This window comes from Chrysochloris asiatica, unplaced genomic scaffold (assembly GCF_000296735.1).
Source record: "Chrysochloris asiatica unplaced genomic scaffold, ChrAsi1.0 scaffold00383, whole genome shotgun sequence".
Taxonomy (NCBI): domain Eukaryota; kingdom Metazoa; phylum Chordata; class Mammalia; order Afrosoricida; family Chrysochloridae; genus Chrysochloris; species Chrysochloris asiatica.
Window position 1 is genome coordinate 148,430 of NW_006408901.1, and position 16,346 is coordinate 164,775.

General features: G+C 37.3%; 1 protein-coding gene across 1 annotated transcript in view; it reads right to left on the minus strand.

The window, feature by feature from the left end:
- Positions 1-16,346, minus strand: part of RRAGB (Ras-related GTP binding B) — a gene marked incomplete at its 3' end in the record, with an annotated part of 103,993 nt that overhangs the window by 84,446 nt on the left and 3,201 nt on the right. The window contains exons 3-7 of the mRNA XM_006876500.1: positions 14,219-14,318; positions 8,650-8,733; positions 6,580-6,643; positions 3,895-3,897; positions 3,275-3,497 (exon numbers count right to left, since the gene is read on the minus strand). Of these exons, the coding sequence (XP_006876562.1) occupies positions 3,275-3,497; positions 3,895-3,897; positions 6,580-6,643; positions 8,650-8,733; positions 14,219-14,318 (474 nt within the window). The remainder of the gene's footprint in view (positions 1-3,274; positions 3,498-3,894; positions 3,898-6,579; positions 6,644-8,649; positions 8,734-14,218; positions 14,319-16,346) is intronic.

Consider the following 16,346-nt stretch of genomic DNA (forward strand, 5'->3'; position numbering starts at 1 on the left):
GTTAAGATGCTTGGCTGTCTATTGAATCTTGGTTTTCCTTGCATTATATTATAAAATAGACACTGGAGGGGGAAAGAAAGGAATAGCCAGAAACATCACCATAGAAAGCTTGTAAGTATGTCTTCTGTACACCTAAATTGGGGCTACAATGTGCCCAGTGAAGGAGGTTTCCTGCAGAGCCTCTGCATTACATAAGATTATAGGTGGAAGCCAGAACTACATCCAGATCTTCAGTGATGGGAAATTTCCAAATTGAAAGGATGAGCAGACCAGCCTGGAGCGACTAAAAGAACAGAAGATACTTCTTGAAATAAAAAACCAATAGGAAAAATACAAAACAACATAGGCAGACCAACTTTTACTACAAGAACAAGCATGGTGCTTGCCCAGGAGACATCAACGCAAATGGTCGGGTCTCCTCAGTGTAAAGCCCCTTCTAAGACTAAGACTCAATGGGAACACTCGCTCTGATTGGTGACCATGCTCGTCACCGATAAGGGGAAATGAGGGAAAAACAGCAATGAAGCTGAAAGCTAAGCCCTACTACATTCAATAGACTTCTGTGAACCCAGGTGGAGACCTGGTTGGCCAGCAGTATGGCAAGACCTGGGGACTCTTGGGCCCAGAGTCAGTGACATAGCCACAGAGGCCTAGAGTGGAGAGTGAAGCATCCAGCTGATAAGAGAGGGCATATGCACGAGAATACCCACACTTGCAAATAATACTGACTTGACCTGGCTTCAGTGAATGAATCATCAGAGCTCAACCAAAAGAAGAAAGAAGAGGAAAAAAAGAGTAATCTGATACAATTTGATGAACTTGACCTACACCTATGGATGCAGTAGCTAAAAAGAGGGAACAAATCCTTACAGCGAGGATCATTTCCACCCCCTCCATACACAGAGTAGACAGCGATGGGCAACTCAGACATTGGCTATCCACAATGGCGGGGTGGTGGTGGTGGTGGTGCTGCTGCTGCTGCAAAGGCAAGAAGTGACTGGCTTACAAGTTTTCAAGAGGGAACCTAGATACAGAGGGCGTGAAGGAAGGTAGAATCTCCACTGAGTAGTATCCAATCTGTCTAGGCAGGGCTGATAAAATGAAATGCGGATGGGTCTCTTGTGATACAATAGTGAATAATTGTTATCAGGACTGTTTGTGAGGGTTGGAAATGGAAAGGTTTATAGGAAGGAGGGGCATGGTTAACTTTTCAGCCTAGGAGCAGAAGTCCCCGGGACCATCAAGGGAGAAGAGGGGAGAGCGTGACCCTACCCAGAGAAGCAGTGATGCCTGAGATGGAGGCAGAGATGACGTAGAGAGACAGAGCAGTTGGGGACTTTAGACACAGAGAGGGAGAGGGGCTGTGTGCTGATGACTGGGGGGGCAGGCTTGCAGGGTATACCCTTTGGTTGGTGTTGATGATGCATGGAGGGGACTGTAACCATAGCAATGAAACAATATATGATTGGATGAATGTAAAACTAATATTCTCCCATGTAAAATGTCACAGAATTCACAATAAAACATTAAATTCAAAAAATTCAAAAGGATTCAATGGATTGAGAAAAAGTTCAAGAATGCTTTGGAGGAAAATAAGGATAACAGAGAAAAAACTTCAGAAAAATTCAAGAAAACACTACAAGAACAAATTGATGCAATAAATGAAAAATTATAAATAATACAAAACCCTGAATATTAATATTTAAGAAACATAGACTATACTCAAAGTGTCAAGGAGTAAATCTGAATTAATGGAAGGCTGAATTAGTAAGCTTGAAGACAAATCTATCAATACTAGTCTACTAGAAGAAGAATTATAAAAAAGGAAAAAAATTCTGAAGAAATCCTAAGATTTATATGGGATGCCATCAAAGGGAACAACATATGGGTGACTGAAATTCCAAAACAGGAAGAGACAAATATAAAATACAGAAAAAAACTGTCAAAGAGTTGTTGGAAGAAAAGTTCCCTAGCATCATGAAAGACAAGAATATAAGCATTCAAGAAGCTGAATGAATCAAAAACAGGATAAACCCCCAAAAGAAAATCACCAAGACATGTCATAGTCAAACTTTCTAAAACCAAAACCAAAGAAAATATCCTGAGAGCAGCTCAGGAAAAACAAAAAATTACCTACAAAGGAGAACCAATATGGCAAAGCTCTGAATTCTTAGCAGAAACCATACAGACAAAAAGGCAATGGGATGATATATATACAAAAAAAATTTTAAATAAATATTGCCAAGAAGAAATCATATACCCATCAAAACTGTCCCTTAAATGTAATGGTAAAATTAAGATATTTCCAGATAAACAGAAATTGAAGGAATTTGTAGTAACCAGACCTATTTACAAAAAATACTAAAGGGTGTTCTTTGGACAGTAAACCAAATACATGATAACACCACCCAGAATTCAACCCAGATATTGTTGTTGTTAAGTGCCATCAAGTTGTTTCTGACTCACAGAACCTGTTTAGGGTTTCCAAGGAGCAGTTGGTGTCTGAGCTAGCTTATCCTACAGTGCAATACCAGAACTGCTAAACCAGATATGTTGTTGTTGTTAAGTGCCGTCAAGTTGGTTCCGACCCATAGCAACCCTGCGTAGAGTTTCTGAGGAGTGACTGGTGAGCTTGAACCTCTGACCTTGCAATTCAAAGGAGCATTAACCCACAGCACCACACCAGGACTCCAAAGAGAAGTATCCAAACAATCCTACAAGAATGAAAACAGAGAACTAGAGATAACAATTTGTAATGATGACAGCTACAGTAAAAAAGAGGAAATAGTGTAGTTACAAAACATCCAACTGGTAAAGAAAGTATTCAAGTAGATTTCAGGATAAAATAAGACTGTTTTAAACTAGGGAATACATTAAGAAAATACAGGGCAATCACAAAGAAAATTAATAAATCTTTTTACCAAAATAAAAAAGAAGACAATGATTTCATAAACATTAAACAACAATAACAAAGAAATGACAAGAAAACCTACAAACAAATTTAATTCAAGCGCAGAAAATCATGTGAAATAAAGAAACCAATAGCATCACAAAAAAAAACTACACACACATACAAAAATGGCAGCAATTAAGCAATTAACTTATCAATAATTATACTATGTGCAAATTGATTAAATGTACCAGTCAAGAGACAAGTTATGCTGAGATTCTTTTTTTCCTGAAAAACTAATGGTACAAATTTACAAATACTTCTACAAAAGAAGTCTGCAGAGCATGTCAACCATTTGGTGCAGCAATCCATTCTGTTTCTTACCAAATCCCGTTGATCTTCCTGTACCAGATTCATTTTGTGCACCAAACAAAAGATTTTGGCATCTGGAGAATTCTTCAGAATGGCTTCCAAGCATGATTGGCAATAGTGCATGTCTTTTTCCAGTTCACGGCTCTCTACATCAAAGACATAAATCAAAACCTCCACATTTCGGAAAATGTTGTCCCGCTGGCTAGTGAAATAATTTTCCATGAAAGTGTCTTGTCTGTAAGGAAAAAAAAAACAAAAAACAAATCTAGATGATAAATGCTCAGTTTAGTCATTCCTGCTTAGGCTATATTTTCGTTGGTGGCGCTATAGGGTAAACACTGGACTGCTAACTACAATGCTAGCAATTCTAACCTCCCAGACGCTCTGTGGGAAAAAGATGAATCCTTCTGCTCTTGTAAAGATTACAGCCTCTAAAATCCTATACAGGGTCACTATATGTTGAAAATTGACTTGATGGCAATGAGCATTTTAATCAATGCAAAAGATCATTTTAAGGCTTCAACTTAAAGGGCAAATAATGGTAAATAAGCCTTAGGTTTTATCTTCTTAATCTCTTGAACCACACATTCTACTACCCTCTGGCCCTCTTAGTGTTCCAGACACTCTGACACCCTCTAAATTCTTCAATTGCAAACATGGGGTCTTTCCACATGCAGATTCTCTTCCTCTACCTATTCATCTAATTAACTTCTACTTTCTTGGTCTAATCCACTCATACATTTCTTTTTTTTTTTTTAACACCACAAATATAATACTACATGCATTTTTGTTGTTGTTATGTGCCACTGAGTCAGCTCCGACCCATAGTGACCCTGTATAGGGTTTCCAAGGAGCAGCTGGTGAGCTTGAACCACCAACCTTGCAGTTCAAATAGCTTTGCAGTCTGGCGCATTAACCCACAGCACCACACCAGGACTCCACTTGCATTACTGTGAGTTTTTAAATTAATATCACTCACAACCCTTACACAGCAAGTTCTATGAGGGCTATGATCATGTCTAACACTGTTCTCATTTTCCCCAGTTTCTAGCACAGAACCTGACATAGAGTACTCAATGAATATTTGTTGAATGAAATACTAAATAGCCAAATAATCTAAACTATATGAAACTCCACTTGTAACTTTTCATCAGAATGTTGCTATTTGCTCCTTGACTGGTGGTGGCTGTATGCCGTGGAGTCAGTTCCGATTCATAGCGACCCTGTACAGGGTTTCCGAGGCTGTGAATCTTTACGGGAGCAGAACACCTTATCTTTCTCCCGCGGAACAGCTGGTAGTTTCAAACCGCTGACCTTGCCGTTCACAGCCTGATTCGTAACCACTACACTACCAGAGCTCCTTGCTCCTTAGGGTGTGTATTATTTCTCAAGAAGTTCACAAAAGCCTTTTGCAGTGAAAAAAAAGCCTTAAACCTAGGTTCTAGTACTGCACTTTGTTATTAATTAATTGTATCACCTTAGGAGTATCATAAGGAGCTCTGGTAACATAGTGGTTACGAATTGGGCTGCGAATCTTAAGGTCAGCAGTTCGAAACTACCAGCTGCTCTACGGGAGAAAGATGAGGCATTCAGCTCCCATAAAGATTTACAGCCTCGGAAACCCTGTACAGGGTCGCTATGAGTCGCAACTGACTCCACGGCACATAACAACAACAACAGCAGCAGTATCATGGTCTCACTGCACTTCAGCTACCTTATTTGTTTTTTGTATGTTTTTTTTTTTTTAAGGAGATAATATATTTTTGACTAAAAATAAAGAACTTGTACCTAACAAGGTCTCTTGATAAGGTTCACAGAACTGGATAAACAAAGGGTTTGTCTGGAAAGACTTTCCAAGTTGAATGTTAAGTAATTCACCTGTTGGTAGTAATGAAGTTATTTTCTTATAGAGTACTTGGCTATTTTGCTTTTCATTTAACAAATATTCAATTAGCATCTATTCTATGGCTGGCTCTGACTGGTGGTGGTGGCAGCGATGTGTCACAGAGTCGGTTCAGACTCATAGCTACCCAAGGCTGTCAATCTTTCCAGGAGCAGAAAGCCTCATCTTTCTCTCACAGAGTGGCTGATAGACTCAAACTGCTGACCTTGCAGTTAGCAGCCCAATTTGTAACTCACTACGCTACCAGAACTCCTTGGCTGTCTACTGTTGTTAAGTGCCAGCGAGTTGATACTAATTCATAGCGACCCTGTACAGAGCTTCTGATACTTGTTTAAATCTTTGTGGGAGCAGAAAGCCTCATGTTTCTCTCATAGAGCAGTCAGTGTGCTCGAACCACTCACTTTGTAGTTCACAGTCCAGTGCTTATCGTATGGAGCCACTGCACTCCCTAGTCTCTATACTAGGTGCTAGAAATTATTAAGCTTACAATGTTGTTGTTAAGTGCCATTGAGTTTATTACAACCCATAGCAACCCTGTATAGGGTTTCCAAGGAGCAGCTGGTAAGTTTGAACCGCCAACCTTTCAGTTCAAAGTGACTTTGCAGTCCAGCACATTAACCCACAGCATTACACCTATTTATTCGGTAAGGTGCTTTGCTATGCATTTTTGTATATATTATCTTACTTAATCATCAAAACAATCCTAAGAGTTGGTACTATTATTATCCCTATTGTATAGATGAAGAATCTGTGACTCAAAAAATTTAAGTGACTTACTCAAGATAACACAGATAATAGAGTTGGGATACAAACCTAAGTCTAATTCCAGAATGTAAGCTCCTAACCACTAAGCACCATGTACTGTTGCCTCAGCATGGAGATGCAAATGATCATAGGGTATGGAGCAACATCAGAGTAACAGGGATAGTGAGTGTGCATTTGTGATAGGCTACTTGGTAAGTAATTAGGTTATGAGAAGAAGAGCTTTTACTCTTCAAACAAAAAACAATTCACCTGGAGAATATGAGTTCAGGGTTTAATTCACAGAGCTAGACTGCTGAAGACAATTAGTGAAATAATTAAGAACAAGGTGATATGGTGTGATATCTAAGATCTCAGTATTGATGTGAGGTTGCCTGAAAGAGAAACCTAATTTCTTTGCCTGCAAATGAGAAAAAAGCTATCCCATTCTACAGCTATACCTACATATATGGAGCTTGTGGCACACACATACAAGGGGTATTTTCAAAAGTACACAAAAGGCTGTTTATTTAAGCAAGTATCAAATTTGAAGTAATTTCAATCCAACATATCTATTGTAGATGATAGCTACTACAGGGGTATTCTCCATGTTTATTATACTAGATGTCATGATTACTGCTACTGGCTTCACAAACAAGTAAGTAGATGATACTTACAATCCCATAGGTTCAAAACCAGGTTTCCCAAAAATCGAACTTGAGAATGTTCGACATCAACTGGAAGATAAATATGACAAATCTAGTGAAATTCAAAATAAGCAAAGCACTAACCCATGGAATTTAGAAGGACCAAAGTGGAGTGAAATGCTCAAAGCCACAACAAGAAGGTGATTTTCAGCTTAGTAGTGTGGTTTAGGGGCAAGATGGGCAGTTAAACTTTAAGCTACCCTGAGCTACAGAACTGGCTGTAGGTCAAGTTACTTATTAGTAGTTTAGTACTTACAGCAGGAACAATCTCTAATCAATTTTATAAATGTTAAAATTTCAACATGTAAGATAGAGCCATTCACCATTTAAGATTTCCCTGTCCCACCTGTGAGTACCTTATCCACAAAAAAGTCAAACAATAACAAAAAAACAAACAAAACAAAACAAACATGAAACAACCAAACTATCTCCTTCTATTGATTTTCTTATTTCAGTTAACAACCCTATCATCTTCCCATTTAAAAAAGTCATTTCGTACTCCTCTGTCCACATTAAATTCATTGCTAAACTCAGTCGAATATTCCTCTGTAATACATCTCAACTTCGCCCAACCCTTATTTTATAACCCATCTTCAATATTAAAGGACTCCTGGTGTGGCAGTGTAGGATAAGCACTGGACTGTAAACCACAAGGCTGAAGGTTCAAACACACCAGTCAGAATTGACTCAACGGCATTTAACAACATCAACATTAAGGCTTTCATGCCTACATTATTAAAACATCTCCATAACTGACCTCCCCCATCAAAAGCCTTACCTACTTTACCCTCCTGGCTACTGCCAGACTCATCTTCTTAACACTACTTTGAACATGTCACTCCCCATTCCACTTTCAATGACTCCTCCATGCCTATAAGGAGGCATTCAAGATCCTTCATAATTTGGTTTTTGATCTACCTTTATATTGTCTCCAGTGATTCACCTTATTAAATCCCAATTTAATTTATTTATAGTCCTTCCCAGCCCCCCTACCTCCCCACACCCAACATACCTTACATCAGGGGTCGCAAACTTGCTTATTAGGGGCCAGCCCAGTAAATGTATATGATCAAAATTAACCACATATAGAGAGCAAACATTCACCCAAAGGGATGTAGGGAACAAGTAGCAGTTACTCAGCTCATTTGTCATGCCGGCATATGGGCCCAAGGAATACTAGATCTTTAAATTTTTCAATAGTGGTGGGAAATCTTATTTTTATAGCAACTTTTAAATATGGATAACTAATTCCAATATTTCTAAAACACTGCATGGGCTAAACAATACATACCTACAAGCCTTATCCAGTGTGCAGGCTGCCTGTTTGCGACCTCTGCCTTATGCTTCCCTTCCCCCTATAATTTGCATACTATGCTCTTCGACCTAGTAAGCCACCCCCATCTTTTTTTAAAAATTATATTCATCTTTAAGACACAGTTTAAATCCCACCTCCTCTAAAAGCCCTGCCTGGCCATGCCCACTTATTGTCACCTCTCCCTCTGAAATAATTCAAACATTTATTAAGCATCTACTCTCTGCCAGGCACTAAATCAAAAAAAGGAATAATGAAAATTCTTATCCTGGAAATTTCTCAAAGTCTAGAAATTATTAATCTATAAAATTTATGTGATAATCAATCACATAGTTGTACTTCTTCTATAACTATCTAGAAGCTGTTGCTTAAATTATCTAATATCTAACATTTCTCTTGTGCAATTCTGTGCATAACTCTTCTCATAAATTAGATGAGCAGCAATACATAATAGGACAAAAAAGGAAAAAAGAATAAGAACAAATATAGGCTTTGGAGTCAGAGACCTTAGTTCAAATTCCAGCTCTACTTCTCTGTGTGACTGAGAGAAGTCACTTAAACTCTGACTATTTCCTCTTCTATCAAAAAGGGGGGAGCATACTACTGATCTCAGTTATTATGAGGATTAAATGACTACGTAAAGTGCCTGGCACGGTAGCAGGTGCTCGAACTACTTCCCTTTTCCCCTTTATTTCCCCTCCTTGGAAAAGGAATCATATCTTACATTTCTTTGTATTTCCAACAGAGTCTACTAGAGAGTAGGTGCTTAAACTGCTATTAATTTGAAGACTATGTAAACGGTCTAGTACTAAAAAAAAAAAAAAAAAAAAAAAAAAAATGGAAAGAAGTGCTACTGAGAAATGGAAAGACAATAACAAAAGAAGTGACAGGATTCAGTGATTGTTTAGATAAGGGGTACATGGGATTGAAATCCAGTTCACATCAAGTGACCAATGTCCCCATTATCAAATGCACTGGACTTTTGTCTTACTTTCTCCTGCATGACACTGTTGAACACTCTGTTTTTCTCAAAAAAATTTCTTCTCTTGGCCTCTAATATCATATCTGTGATCTCTTGGGTAAATTTCCTTCATAGCCTCCTAGACTTCTTTCTGTCCCTTAAATGTTGAAGTTCCATTCTTAGCAACATTCTCTTTTCTCCATGTATTTTCCCCTTGGGTCAGCTAATTTATTCATGTAATTTTACTTCCCATTTAGGTATTGATAATTTAAAAATATGTATGTCTAGTACAGATTTCTCTCCTACATTTCTGACTAATCTATTGGGCATCTCCACTTAAATGAACCACAGGTATCTCAAACTCAATATATCCAAGTATAACTCATTATCTCCCCATTCTTCCCACAAAAATCTAATCCTATTTCAGTCTCCATTATACTGATTTTAATCAGTTATGTAAGCCAAAACCTAAGTTTCATTCTAGAGTCTATCCTTTCCCTTACCACCCACCCCCAAATCTATCAGCATGACCTCTAAAATACATCCCAAATCCATTTATTTTTTTCAGCATATCCACTACCACCACTCTAACCCAAACCAAGCCCCTGTCATCTTTTACATGGTCTGTTAAAACAGTCTCCTTAACAAGTCAAGCTGTTTCTACCCTAGCCTCTTCCAATCTATCCTCCATATTACAGATAGAGTATAAATGTAAAATTTATTCCTCTTGTTTAAAAATAAATAAATAAATATGGCTCTGTATATGAACTATTGCATACTTCTAAAAAAAAAAAAAAAGATGCCAGAAGGCCTTAGTGTGAGGGTAGGAGTAGACTTTCAATACTTCTGTAATATATTTTCACAAGTATAATTTTTATAATTAAAATAAAAAAAAATAATAAAATACAAATCTCCATTATTTCAAAGTACTCCTCTATTTAAAATCCTCTAGAGGTTGTCCTCCACTCTGAGTTCAAACTACTTGACTTGATTAATGAGGAACTTTTTAATCTGACTTCTGCTTCATGTATCCTTCTTTAGTCTCATATCTCCTACATGGTCTCTGGTTCTCTTACTCTTCATGCTCTATCGTCATGGGACATCTAAAGAGAACCAAGCATAAAACTTTGGGAAATCACATTTATTTATGGGGCAAAATGAAGAAAATACTCTGGTAAAGCTTTTTGTTGTTGTTGTTGTAATGTTCTTTTTAAAGGGGAAAGATGACCAAAGATGAAGGAAGAAAACCAGAGTAATAATGCATTAAATAAAAGCCAAGAGAGCAGAGAATTTTGAGAAGGTAGGACATTTTAGAGATGTCAACAGTGTTTTAGAATGAAATACTTCATAATCATAATGACAGGTTTACTATTCTAATAAATGCATTTTAACAGTCACCTAATAAATTAATCACACCACCACTCTGTATCCTTATGTTGAAGTTCAAAACACCATAGGCTTTAAGTTTAACAAAACAAAACTAGACATTTTCAGCAGTAACAGACAAGAAAACACTAAAACATTAAAGTCAATGTAGTATTTTAAAAGACATAACCTTTTACTACTTTTAAAGAAAACCAGCAGCTGCCTACAAAGGAATATGAAGTAAAAATCAATGCACTATACCTATTTTGAACTAGTGTTTAAGTTTAGCAATAGAATTCAGACTTCTCCAGAGCAATGACCAATTAGCTAATGATACACAAAAGCATTAAGGCCAGCACAATGTTTCTAAGTATATTTTACTACCTTTAAGGAGATACAATGTTTGCTAACGTAGTGGTTACGAATCGGGCTGTGAACCATAAGGTCAGCGGTTCGAAACTACCAGCCGCTCCGCGGGAGAAAGATAAGGCTTTCTACTCCCGTAAAGATTTACACCCTCGGAAACCCTGCACAGGGTCGCTATGGGTCGGAACCGACTCGATGGCACTTAACAACAACAACCAAATATTATGACACTGTACGATAAGCACAGGACTAGTAACCTTAAGATTGGCAGTTCAAACCCATCAGCCACTCTTGGAAAACCATATACAGGGTTGCTAATGTGTCGGAAACAAGTTGACAACACTTAACAACAATAACAAATAAAATAAATAAAGGTGTAACTTAAGATATCCTCAAGGGGATGCCCTGTCCCATTCATAGTGCCTGGGACACAGGAAGCTTCAAAAATACTTAAATAAATGGCCTGCTTCTTCAATATTGTGAATTCATATAATTTAAAACATTATTATTCAGACTTTTAAAATGATGCCAGATTATTGCAAAACTATTTTAAGCAAGTTGAATAGTTATAAAATTATTGTTTCAGGACTATTCACTGGACTCAGGTTTATAATTCAGCAATTCAGCTAAAAGCAGAAATATCAGCTGTACTAGGATACAGGTGCTTCAACAAAGTGTGAACATTTTTTAAATTATTAGAATATGGTAAGGTAGATAAGCTATAGCAAAATGAATTCAACATGAGTATAGATTTACATTCCAGCCCCAACACTTACTAGCTAAGTAAGCTTAACATCTAAGTCATAGTTTCTTCATGTATTAAAATAAAGTTAATATGAGAAATAAAGTAAATGAAACAGCATACAAAAGTCTGGCAAATGACCGCTGTTCACTACACATTAGCTTCCACCATCTACTAAAATCACACAGTTACCTGGCTCAGATAATTAACTTGGAAGAACAGAAGGCTTTAAATAAAGAAAATCAGGACAGGGAGAAGTTTGTATAGGTAGGGTTTCCAGAGGCCAAAGCCACAGATGTCGTGCAGAAGGAAGTCTCTAGAGATATGACAACCTATAGGATCTTATTCTGACCAGAAATTTTGATTATTGACTTAGTGAAGACTAGATGAGATAGTTTTCAAATGTCCAAAGTCCAAGAAGCTAGTAAGGACAGCTAGTATGTCAAAAGCAAGAATCAGTAGATGAAATAAAAATTACATGATAAAATGTTAACACTGGGAGCATGAGGGGGTTGGGGGGGATTCAATCCTTCTACAGATAAGGAAACTTAGACCCAAAGAGATAAAATAATTTCTCCTTGATTTCACAGTTGATAAATGCAAGGTATAGAAACATATCATATGCATTTTAATAATAGTATATGTAAAAAGGAATTAAGGTTTTTAAATATAACTCAGTAGTATTTATACTTATTCGACCTGTATGCTGAGCAAATAATACGAGAAGCTGGGTTCTATGAAGAAAAACGTGGCATCAGGATTGGAGGAAGACTCATTAACAACCTGCGATATGCAGATGATACAACCTTGATCGCTGAAAGTGAAGAGGACTTGAAACATTTACTTCTGAAGATTAAAGAGCACAGCCTTCGATATGGACTACATCTCAATGTCAAGAAAACAAAAATCCTCACCACTGGACCTATAAACAACATTCTTATCAATGGAGAAAAGATTGAAGTTGTCAAGGACTTCATTCTTCTTGGATCAACTATCAACACTCGCGGAAGTAGCAGTCAAGAGATCAGACGACGTATTGCACTGGGCAAATCTGCTGCAGAGGAACTTTTTAAAGTGTTGAAGAGTAGAGATGTCAGCTTGAGGACTAGGGTGCGCCTGACCCAGGCCATTGTGTTTTCAATAGCCTCATATGGATGCGAAAGCTGGACAGTGAATAAGGAGGATCGTAGAAGAATTGATGCCTTTGAGTTGTGGTGTTGGAGGAGAATACTGAAAGTGCCATGGACTGCCAAAAGAACCAATAAATCTGTTTTGGAAGAAGTGCAGCCAGAGTGCTCCTTGGAGGCCAGGATGGCTCAACTTCGTCTCTCCTACTTTGGACATATTGTCCGGAGGAAACAATCGTTGGAGAAGGATGTCATGCTGGGTAGGGTGGAAGGTCAGAGATAAAGAGGAAGACCCCCAACGAGATGGATCAGCCAGGTGGCATCATTGATGGACTCAGGTGTGGCAGCGGTGGTGAGGTTGGCTCAGGATCGAACATTGTTTCGTTCTGCTGTGCATAGGGTCGCTATGAGTCGGTCCCGACTCGATGGCACCTGACAACAACAACAACAGTATTATGAAGGCTATTCTAAAAAAGGAGGGGAGGAAAAGACCAGACTTTACTAACAAAAATATAATATCTACAACAAGGGATGTAGTAGTCCTGTCCCACACTTTCCTGATCAAATTACTTCTGCTAAAGTCTTAGCACTTTAGTTTAAAATATAGACAAGCTTGAAAAAGGTCTTACAAATGCTTCAAAATCATGTCACATGAGGAATAGTTGGAGGAATTGGGGATGTTTAATTTCAGGAAGACAAAATTTGGGAGACAAGGAATAGACTGAGACATTAACCATCCTCAAATATCTATTGAGGCTCAAGAGAACAAACTAAAAGAAACAAAAGGAAATAGATTCGAGATTCTTTCTAAGAAAATAACTTTTCAATAATTAAAGCTGCCCCAATTATGAGAGTCAACAACATATTCCAAACACTCTGATGACAGAGATAACGTTTGTTGGGGGTTTTTTTCTCTCATTTGTATCCTAAGGTCTAGAACATAATGTATTTACAAAATGTATTTGTAAAATATAATTTAAAACACTGTGTTCAAACCTTAATAATTCTGCTAGAAATCTAGTTCAGGAGCTAAGTGGAACAATGCCTTCCTCACCTAGAGGACAGGAAGAAAGGTAGTATCAATAAATACTTAGATACTGCAGAATGAACTGGCAATATGGACCTGAGACTGAGGACTTTGTTCAAAACTCTCCTAATAGACATGGCAGCCCAATTAGTCTAGATTTAGAAAGAAGCCAGATTAAACTCTCAAACCACATTTCCCAAGGCAGAACTGAAACTCCAAATAGAACATCTAACTGCATTCAAGAAGAGAAGTACCAAGAGTACAGAGTAGGTTAAACACTACCACCATTATCTCTGCTCATTTTCATTTTAATGAAGACAAGGACTATTTACTGCTTTAAAAAGTCTTAGGAATTGTTACTTTAATTGTTGCTAATACTAACTAATTTCCTTTTATGTAACAACAGTTAAAAACAAACATCATGTCACCAAAACAAACATACAAAAGTGTTCCTATGCTTAGGATATAGCAGAACAGAGAGGAGGTTGTGCAATGGCATCCCACTTCATAAGCAGCCTAGAACCTCCTCAACAGTAGTAATCAGAATTAGGATGTACTCTTCTGAGAAGAAATACAAAAAGGGGAAGTATGCCCCCCCAAAAATCCTTCAACCCTCACAGTCCCCAAGCAATTGCAACCAAATGGGTTATGCAAATTATTAATAGTTAAGATCACCTGACTTTACAATAAGATAAAACATCTTACTTGTTGCACCCAGGCCACGTGTGTCTCTGGCAATATAATTTGCAAAGATAATAGACCTCATGCTGGTCTTACCAGATCCACTTTTACCCATCAGCAGCACCTAAGCGCAAAGTAGAGAAAAAGAAAAAGCACAAGTTAGCAATCTAATGTAAATCAAGTCTAAAGGACCTATTTCTCTCCTGCATTTGATGTTTTACTAGTATACTGACAACCGGATAAAGATATTTGTAACTAACTAAACTAGTCCCCCAAAATGCAGAGTTACCTAGAATTACAAAGGGTAGGCACTTATCTCTCATGGTCACACATCTTCTTTAGGACAGAATCACAGTACATTTGTTATGTTATTAATATACACCATGAATATAGTCAGAAATAGATTAGAGAAATACAACCTTGAAAGGAATTTAAACCCCGATCTTTCATAATAAAATGTTTTAAACCAAACAGGGGATTTCAATCTAATTGAAAGTACTTCCTCCACGTACTCAAACTCAACCTTGATTTCATCCCTTACCTCCATAACCCTGCTCCATTAATTACACTGTATCTCCTTTTTATTTTCAAAAATTACTCATGGCCAGACAACGTCCTTAAACTAATAAAATAATCACCTTGATCGAACCTATTTCTAGACTCTCATCTCCTGCCAAACTCATTTGGATAAGTCAAATTGAACTGAACTGTTTGTCTTTGATTACTTTTAGCTCTCTGAGTCCAAGCCATTTCTTGCCTCTGTTTCATGCTATAGTTTCAGCCAGTAACTTCCCATTCTGTGTTTGGTTGTTTGTTTTTTTCAACTAAGTCTCACTCATTCTTCAAGACCAATTCAATAATCATCTCCTCAAAAGCATCTCTAACCCCAATTATTTCTTAAGTGTCCCACCTCTATAGCACTCCGTGCATACTTGTGTCAGTGCATAAACAATAATGCATTGCAGTTACCTTTTTGTTTGTTTTGTCTTTTGCATCTGTCTCTCACAAGACTGTGAGCTCCTGGAGGGTAGAGAGAGTGCCCCTTTGTATCTCTAATGATTAACATGTAACAGATGCTCAAAATATGTTTATCAAAAGAATGTGCAAGCTGCTAAAACAATGATACAAAACAAGAGTTTTTAACAATGATAAACATTCAAAAGAGTGGCCTTATGAAGGTAAAGCAGCCTTCTTGTCAATGGTAGCATTTAACAAAGTTGGAAAAAAACACTTATCAAAGATATTGTAGATTCTTATACTAGGAGGAAAATGAATAAGGTGAGTTTTAAGAGTCAATTTTGAATCTTGAACTTATGAAATAGAGTTCCAATTACCTTGCTTGCTTTTTAAATCAAAGAGCTGCATGTACTAACTTCAATCCCATTAATGTTTCATTAAAAAGTTTGATAATATAGGGAGCATTAAGAAAATACTTGGGAACACTATGGCTCAGAAGGATAAGCACTGGACTGTGAATCATAAGGTTGGTGGTTTGAGCCCATCACCCACTCTGCAGGAGAAAGATGAGGCTTTCTGCTCCCACAGAGACTTACAGACTCAGAAACCCTATAAAGGGTTGCTATGAATCAGAACCAATGTGATGGCAGTTAACAACAATAATAAAAATACATTCACTGCACTCAGGCTCAGTTCAAGCTAGCAATTCAGTTATATAACTTTATCTCCATAAGGAAATGTTAATAACAAGCCAGTTAAATGCTGCTACAGAAAATGTTTTCCTTTTACTCTTAATCATATAAAAGGTTCTGGTATTTTAAGGTATACTTATTGATAGAAAGTTTACATAGGTTCATCAGGAACACTTCTTTTTTTTAGTTAAATAAAGTTACATAACTGAATTACTAGACACAGTCAAGGTTAAATATAGTGTATTTCTTTAGTATTTAATTTCAAAAAAAAACTTACCTCAATTGCTTATGAAAGACTTACCCAAGATAACTGTGTCAGGGACTGATCTAAGTGCTCTACATGAATTTACTCATTTAAACTTCACAACAACCCTATGAGATAGGTAATATTATTATCATCATTCTCCAAATAAAGCTGAAGCCCCAAGAGTTAAGAAATTTGTTCTAATGGGAATACACGCTGTGATTGGTGACCACGCTAGACACCGATAAGGGGAAGTGAG